A 7,955-nucleotide genomic window follows, 5' to 3' on the forward strand; every position below is an offset into this window, starting at 1 on the left:
CCTTCCTTCCTTCCTTCCTTCCTTCCTTCCTTCCTTCCTTCCTTCCTCCCTCCCTTCCTTCCTTCCTTCCTTTCCTTTTTTTTTCTGTCAGTACTCTGAATATACCTGTTTTTATCTCCTCAGAATAAGAAGGTTACAATGTAAAATGAGACCCTTCACACAACATTTAGGAGATGGCAGTAGGCAGACAGGGACCTTCAGCTGAGACCTGGCCTGTTCTCTCCATGCTCTTGCTTACTCAGCTGTGGTCTATGCTACAGTGCTTTGTCTCCATTGTAAAGCCTGCTTGCTCTCCTATCTGTATAGTCCTGGCAAGACCAGGTTGGTACTGATTGCTAAACACCAGAGTTGGGTGTGGGCTTCCTTCCCCACTAACCATCAGGCTCCAGGCATCACTACTGGTCCCCCTCCCCCATGTTTTTCCCTTTGCAAGAGACATAGTTTAGATGTGGACCTATTAAATCCCCAGATCTATAGTCCCCTACATGATCACAGCTACTTCTACCTTCCTTTGTGTGGTCTTGGCCTCCAAGTAAAGTCAAGCTCTGGCTTTTACATTGCACTAGGTTCTGAAGTTTGGTTTAAAAACAATACAAAGCAACCACAGGCTAATGCTATTATTTTTTCAATTTCCATGAAAACCCTGGACTTAGGATCTCCCACAGGTTTGGGAAGTGAGGTCCAGAGAGTTTTGAGTTGTCTGAGATCTCACAGTGAACTATAGGGAAGACGAGACTGAGCAACATCCTCCTGAGTGCCCTTCTCCTCCTCAGCTCCCCTCCGCAGGCCGACTCCTCTGCTGTAGATACCTCCTGTTTTAGTAACAGATCTTTTGATTCCTGGGAATACTGGCCAGCATTGTGCCACTTTTTGGCTTAGGAGTTTTCAACATTACCGTGTGACTTATGAAAATCAGCATGCATGAGACAGTGTGAACCAGGGGCTGTACTCACCTGTCCGTTTCCAGAACATGGATTCAAGAACTCTCCTGGACATAGGTTGCAATCAGGCCCGAAGAAGCCTTTACAGCATTTTGGTACCTGGAAACAACACATATGCTGCCCCTGGGGACCCCAGGAAGAACACTGATTCCTCAAAAGAGGGATGTTTTAGGGGAGATACAATGCCAACCCTTCTTATGAACTTGCTAGCACTCTACACCAACCGATCGAACGTCTCTGTTGTAAACAAGATAATGAGGCAGATGGAGGCTAGTGCATGTAGAGAATACATGAGAGGTCGGGAAAGTCAACATGGCAGATAAAATAGAGAAATGACGGGACCAGAAGACCACGCAGTGGTGGAGTTCTTGCCTAGCATTTGCAAAGCCCTGGGCTTGATCCCATATGTAAACAAACAGATGGGAAATAAAAGAGCATTCCAGGGAAGGGTGAGTCTAGGAAGAGAAGTGCTGGAGTGGAGTGCTGGCATGGAGAGATGGAGTGTGAGGGTCTGCCGGGTAGTGACAGGAGGGGTTAGGGAGAAGGAGCCTGGAAAGGTAAGTCAGCCCCTGCGTATCTGGACGAGACTATCAGGTGTGCATATTGTAAGGCGGGAATGTGGGTAAGAGCCAGGTCAGAGACTTGGGTGGAGGGTGGCTCCTGTGTAGGTGTCATGGGCTTTATGGGAAGAGGCAGGGGCACTGAGAGAGATATGATTCAGGGAAGTGGTGACCTGAGTATACTACCCAGTTTAGCCTTTGATTGTCACTCAGGAAGACATCCTAAATTCCTGCAGGCCACTCATGACCATGAGGATCCTGGAGCTCAACAATGCAGCTCGGAGCTTCCCAAGTCTTGGTGTCCTGGATGAGCCCCTGGCTGTACTCTCCTCACCTTCACAGTAGCATTACAATATCGGGCACAGCCACTTTTCAGGTTCCGTCCTTTGCTTTTGTAGAAACATTTGTGCGTGAAGAGTGCCTGGGAGAAAGGCAGTGGGTAAAATCAGTCTTGTATGCATTCTGGAATCCTGTGGACATTACACAACCTGTGCCAGCCACTCTGTTCCTTGATGCCACTGATACCAGAGCAAGGGCCACACCAGCACACCCGAGTCCAAGTCAGCCTGCAGTCTTCACAAGGCCTCTCTCTTTGTTGGTAGAATATGGGCCAAGCTTTGAGCACCCTGTAGCACAGGGATCTTTACACTTCTCATGTTATAGCAGACATGTCTAATCGATCAGGGAGGACTCTGATTCATCTGCATGTGGTCTGGCTTCTTCCTCTGTGCTGCAGCCATCCTTACACTCATGTCGACATTTTGGAGCCAGTAAGTATCTATCTCTTCTATGTGTAAAAACAACAACAAAACAAAACAAAACAAAACAAAACAAAAAAACAAAAAACAAACAAACAAAACCCCACCAACTAAAATAAATGTCAAAAGCACAAGGCTTTCCTCTTAGGTTCAGGGCCTCACTAAATGCACTCTTCCATTCTTTAATCTTTGATGCCCATTGTAGTTTGCTGTAGCTCCCATTTATGGTGGACTTACAAAATGCTAGAGATATTGCATATGGTTCATCAGGCTGCCAATTCATTGAATGTTCTCTCTTGCTTCTCCTTTAATATATGAGGAAATTGGGGATCAGATAGGCTAAACCATTCCCCCCCAACTCCATTAGTACTGCTAATATCTGGTCCACAGACTGAGTGCCCTGACTCATTAAGTTTAGGATGAAGAGCACATCACACAGTCTCAGGTCTCAGTTGCCTCACGTGCAATGGGACAATAATGCTGATGTCAAGTCTCAGCCCATAAAGTTACTTTCCAGCTCAGATTTTGAATTAGATGGATCTCTGTGCCAAGCTTATCTCCTGTCTTAGGCTCTGCTTTGGTGGAGAGAGTGATGAGACCTTAGCAGGCAACAAAACCTAAAATCCTATCTGTAAAAATGCATTCTGAGATCACGAGGGAAGGAATATTTTAGGGAATGAACCAGTTGTGGGTCATGGGTTCTCAGGAGCTTCTGTGGTTCTCACCCATTTCCTTTTCTTCCCCTCTTTCCTCCCTTTTCTTTGAGGCTACTAAATGGTGTCCTACTCACAGATCAAATCCTGATTCTTCTACATGTCAGCTATGTGTCCTTGCCTTGTATCCCCAAGCCACACAGCAGTCAAGCTGATATATATTCTTCCTAGGTTTGGTGGTAAATATTTATTGTTAAATCTTTAGGCTCTAGAATCTCCTATAAGACAAGCCTCTGGGCACGCCCATAAGGGATCACCTAGATTAATTAATCCAGATCATCTAGGGAAAATATATTCCTAAATGGGAGCAGTACCATTCTGTGGGCTAGGGTCCCAGAGTCCATAAAAACAAGAAAGCTAGCTAGCTAAGCACTTGGCATCCATCTTTCTCTGGTTCCTGACTGTAGATGCAATGTAAGAAGTAGCCTCATGCTATGTTTTCCCTTCTGTGGTGAACTGTGTCCCTTTGAACTGTGAGCCAGAATGAATCCTTCCTTTATTAGGTTGCTTTTGTCAAAAAATTCTGTCACAGCAGCTGAAGAAGTAACTGATACTCCAGGGTTGCTGTAGACAGTGGATACTACAATGTCTGTCATCCAGCTGTCAGTGATACCAACTTATTCTTCACTTTCTCCTGGTTTTGGTTAATAGTTTCCCAAAGGATTTGTACGAAATGGCTTCATTAAGCACAACAAACACTTGAGCATCCACACCCACCTGTTCTGCCTTATTATTCCTTACTAGGAGTGTGTTAATGATCTCATCACAATATTCTTTCTAATATGGAAAGAATCTCCTGTTTGGGAAAGTCTTTCTTAAAAGGTAGATGTTTTTGTCATCATCTGCTTTTTTTCAACAGAGTACTTGGTGTTTAACTACAGATTGCTGTACAATTGTAATATATAATGAACAATATATATATTCTGAACTTCTCAAGGTGAAACCCCGACCAATATGATATTTATTTGGCTTATAATCAAGCAGTGCGTCTAAGAGATGATCAAACTTCAATAAACATATGAAGAATTCAATTTAGCATAAAACATTTAAATGTTTTCAGTGTTATTTCCTGACATTGATTTTTATTCTTTTAAGTTAATTTTTTAAAGTGTGTGTGCATGTGTGTGTGCATGTGGGTACCTATGGAGGCCAGAGGAGGGTATTGGATGCCCTGGAGCTGGATCTGCAGGTGGCTGTAAGCTACCTGACATGGGAGTTAGAACTGAACTTGGGTCCTCAGGAACGCAGTGAGTGCTCTTAACCACTGAGTCATTTCTCCGGCCCCTATTTTTATTTTTGTTGACAAATAATAAAGATATTTATAGGGTAATATTACATGTTTACATGTGAAATGACTAATTCAAGCTAATTAATGCCACTATTGGCTCATCCACTTACTATTTCTTTGTGGGGAGAACATTCAAAATCTAGTATTAGCATTTTTTAAGTACACAGGACATCAGACCCTATTGTATACAGTCAGGATTCTGTGCCTAACCTAGGACTTACCTTTCTTGTCTAGCTGAAAGTGTGTAACCTTTCCTGATCTTTCCTGTGTATTTCTCCAGAATTATGCATAATAAGAGCAAATACAAATCTTGTCCTTTATTTGGGAGGGAGAAGCTGAGAGGAAGCTCTGAGAGGCTGTTTTTCCTTGGCTAATATGAATTTATCTACACTAACCCTGTTGTTATCAACAGAAAAAGAAAATTAGGATAAAGAGGTTAAGTGACTTAACCATGGCTGAACACGGATCTGCGGGGTCTCTTTCTCCCACTCCTGCCTTGGTAGGCCAGAAGCCATACATTAGCCCACACTTAAAGAAGGAAGCAGACAGAAAAGATGAGAAAGGACAGTGGGCTTGCTCAGGTTGCACATAAAACAACTTTATCACACTCACTGTGGGCTCAGAGTCAGCAGGACATTTGCTCCAATTTATCAGGGAACAGCTCATGCAAGAGCCCTGAAAGAAAGGCAGGAATCAGCCCAGGCATCCCCATGCCCACACAGAAACAGGGAGACTGCTCTCAGGGGCCTAGGCTTCCCTCCTTGTGAAGGGGGCTCCTTTGGACTCTCCCACTGTCCTTCCAGTTCCTCCCCAGGGTGCAGGAGTGAAACCAATGCTGGATAAGTGTTGGGGAAGTTGAATATGCCCAGAACACCTGCTTCTCTCTCAGAACAGCGGCAAACAGGCTGTAGCAGTCTGAGCTCTCTGTATGAGAAGCACCTGACCCTGAGGGCACCCTTCAGTTGTTCCTGTCCGGGGACACAGTGTCAGCACTGACACAGAGCTAACCTATTAGCTTAGCAGTGATAAAGCTGAACAATGAACCTCGACCTTCAATTCTTACTTTGCTTCCACTGATTTTAATTTGGGAAGGGAGGAACAAAATGCACATCCTCAGATCTGTCCAGATCTGTTCTCTGACATCCTCTGTCTAGCTCTTTGACCAACTTGCAGCTGCTTTGGGTTAATGGGAGGAACCAGCATGGTGCTTGTTGCAGGAAGAGAGCAAAGATTTCTTCTCTGCTCCCACATGGGCTGGCACACTCTCTGTAGCTCCACATAGCCTCTTCTGCTCTTCCTACTCTCACAGGGAACCCTGTTCCTCACTCTTAGCCCTTTGGTTCTGGGTGGGATGGCTGCTGTGGTTGTTTCTCAGCATCAAATGTTTGTATCCTTTTGAACTATCTGGGATATAAGTTTTGTTTCCTGCAGGGACTTGAATTAGTTAAGTGCTATTTATTATAATTTTATTATTTATTTTTTCTAGACAGTGTTTCTCTGTGTAGTCCTGGCCATCCTAGAACTCACTCTTGTAGACCAGACTGATCTCAAACTTAGAGATCCACTTGCTCCACCACCTCCTAGCTTGTGATGTGCTGTTTATTAAACATCTAAAGTCCAAAAATAACATGTTCAAAGGCAGCATGCTCTGCATGTGTTAAAAAAGGAGTTTTTAGGAAGTTCCAATTATTTCTACTCTTTCTAGACCTAAATACATACTCTCCAGAGAATTCATCTGAACTTTTAAGAGATATCTAATCAAAACCACCCTGAACTAAGAAGAGCAGGCAGAGCTTACTAAAGAACCTGGAGGAAATAGTGAATGTTAAAGAGTAGAAGGACTCATTCTTGGCTGCTGGAAAGTTCTTCTCCCTATTGAAGCACAATTCTTTGATTTGTAACTCAAGCCCGCATCTTTAGTTTGTCTCTTAGGAAGGTGAAGAACAAGCTTTTGAACAGCCAGAAGTGGAAATGGCCAGCATTAGGCTGCTCATATCTCTCTCCAAACTCCTTTCTCTGAACCAACAGAGATTCCTGAAGTTGAAGGCTCTGAAGAGCACATTAAATGATTCTATCCTAATCCCGTCCTCATTTTTGCAGGTCCATGTAAAAGGAACTTTTATTTGTCAGATGTAATTGACTGACATCTATGGTAATTTGTTACAGAAACACCAAAAATCCCTGCTCACCAATTGGGAGCCACTGGTTTGCCAGCTTGCTTTGATATTTAGATCTCAGTGGAAAGACTGCTTTCACCTTGGCCTTGAGAGAGAGGAAAGGAGGTGTCACCAAGTTCCTTAAAAGCTTGTCTGTGTGACCTTGGACCATAACTGCTTTAGGGAATTAGTTTTAGAAAAGGACTATATCTACTATAGGGAGGTAGTTTTTGAAAGGAAGTTTGGCGTTTCCACGAACCTTTTCTTTTTTAATTAATGTGACTTGTTTTTGCTTTTACCTATAAAAATGAACCCTGGAATAAACCCAGGTTGCTTCAGTCATACTGACAGCCCTCTCTAGCCATCCTGTGTGTAGTGTGATTTGTTTTAATTATTTTAAATCCTCACTCCCCACTCAGGTACTGTTTGACTCTCCTGGCAGGCTCCAGCACTCACTTGCAGGCCATCTCCTATAGAAATCCCACCAGAAGCTTGTCTCACAGCTGATAGGACCATGTGCCGTCTCATGGACATGCACTTTCAGGGGATGGTTTCAGCTTTCTCAGAATTGTGGGCACAGGATGCTACCTGCTTTCAGTGGCTGCCCAGGCCCCCAATTTCCCGAATTTTTAAAATTCTCTTACCAGTTTTAGCTCTCTCTTTGTTTCATCACATCGGTGGGGAAGAATAGGGACGATGGAGGGAGGAATGAGAACTCCAGTCAGTGTGTAAATTCGGCCATTTTTGGCAGCGACCTCAGTTTCTTCTACAGCCACGTCATTTACCAGAATCTGTCCCTGAAAGAAGCAGTGGTGTGTCTTTCACTCTGATAGTGATGGAGGGCATCCCCAGGCAGATGGGCACAGTCACAGCATCTCTCAACCGCTCAACGTTACTTGAGCTCTCCTTGGAGGGAAGGATGCCAGTAGATGGGTTTCCTTTAGGAAATGATTATGTCTGTGAACTGAACTCCTTCCTGGGCAAGGGTGTCCCTGCACATGCCGAGGAGGCCTGCCCACTTCCGCTGCATACACCACTTGCTTATTTTATCTCCTAGTTCTCAAAGGAGGCTCCATCTAGGCCATGCATTTATTGACCTCAGGTTAACTCTGTTTTAGGCTCTGTGGCTATGTGAGTAAACACATAGACATCCTGCTGCTTAGCAGCCAGTGGAGGGAACAACAGAAACAAAAGGCATGACTTCACCAACATTTCCGAGTTCTTTCCCCAGACCTGCTCCCCCTGCAGGGCAATGGTGATAGCACCCTTGCTGTTCAAGTCAACAGCCTGAGTTATGCTTGGCTTTCTCAGTCCTTATCACCCTCCAAAATATTGGCAAGGCTGGGCAAGGTGGCACATGCTTTTAATCCCAGCACTCAGGAGCCAGAGACAGGTGGATCTCTATGAGTTTGGGGCTAGCCTGTTCGACACAGTGAGTTCCAGGACAGCCAAGGCTACCCAGTGAGACCCTGTCTCAACAAAAACCAAACCAAACCAAACCAAACCAAACCAAACCAAACCAAACCAAACCAAACCAAA

At 44.4% G+C, this 7,955-nt stretch overlaps 1 protein-coding gene across 5 annotated transcripts in view; it reads right to left on the reverse strand.

Moving 5' to 3' along the window:
* The window catches only part of Stab2 (stabilin 2), a 168,495-nt gene that overhangs the window by 103,868 nt on the left and 56,672 nt on the right, over positions 1-7,955 (reverse strand). For all 5 annotated transcript variants that reach the window (XM_055627757.1, XM_055627756.1, XM_055627755.1 and 2 more), the window contains 4 exons: positions 7,061-7,213; positions 4,873-4,935; positions 1,836-1,922; positions 954-1,040 (listed from right to left, as the gene is read on the reverse strand). In XM_055627757.1, the coding sequence (XP_055483732.1) occupies positions 954-1,040; positions 1,836-1,922; positions 4,873-4,935; positions 7,061-7,213 (390 nt within the window). The remainder of the gene's footprint in view (positions 1-953; positions 1,041-1,835; positions 1,923-4,872; positions 4,936-7,060; positions 7,214-7,955) is intronic.

The sequence above is a fragment of the Psammomys obesus genome, unplaced genomic scaffold (genome assembly GCF_907164565.1).
Source record: "Psammomys obesus unplaced genomic scaffold, mPsaObe1.curated_primary_1811, whole genome shotgun sequence".
Classification (NCBI taxonomy): Eukaryota; Metazoa; Chordata; class Mammalia; order Rodentia; family Muridae; genus Psammomys; species Psammomys obesus.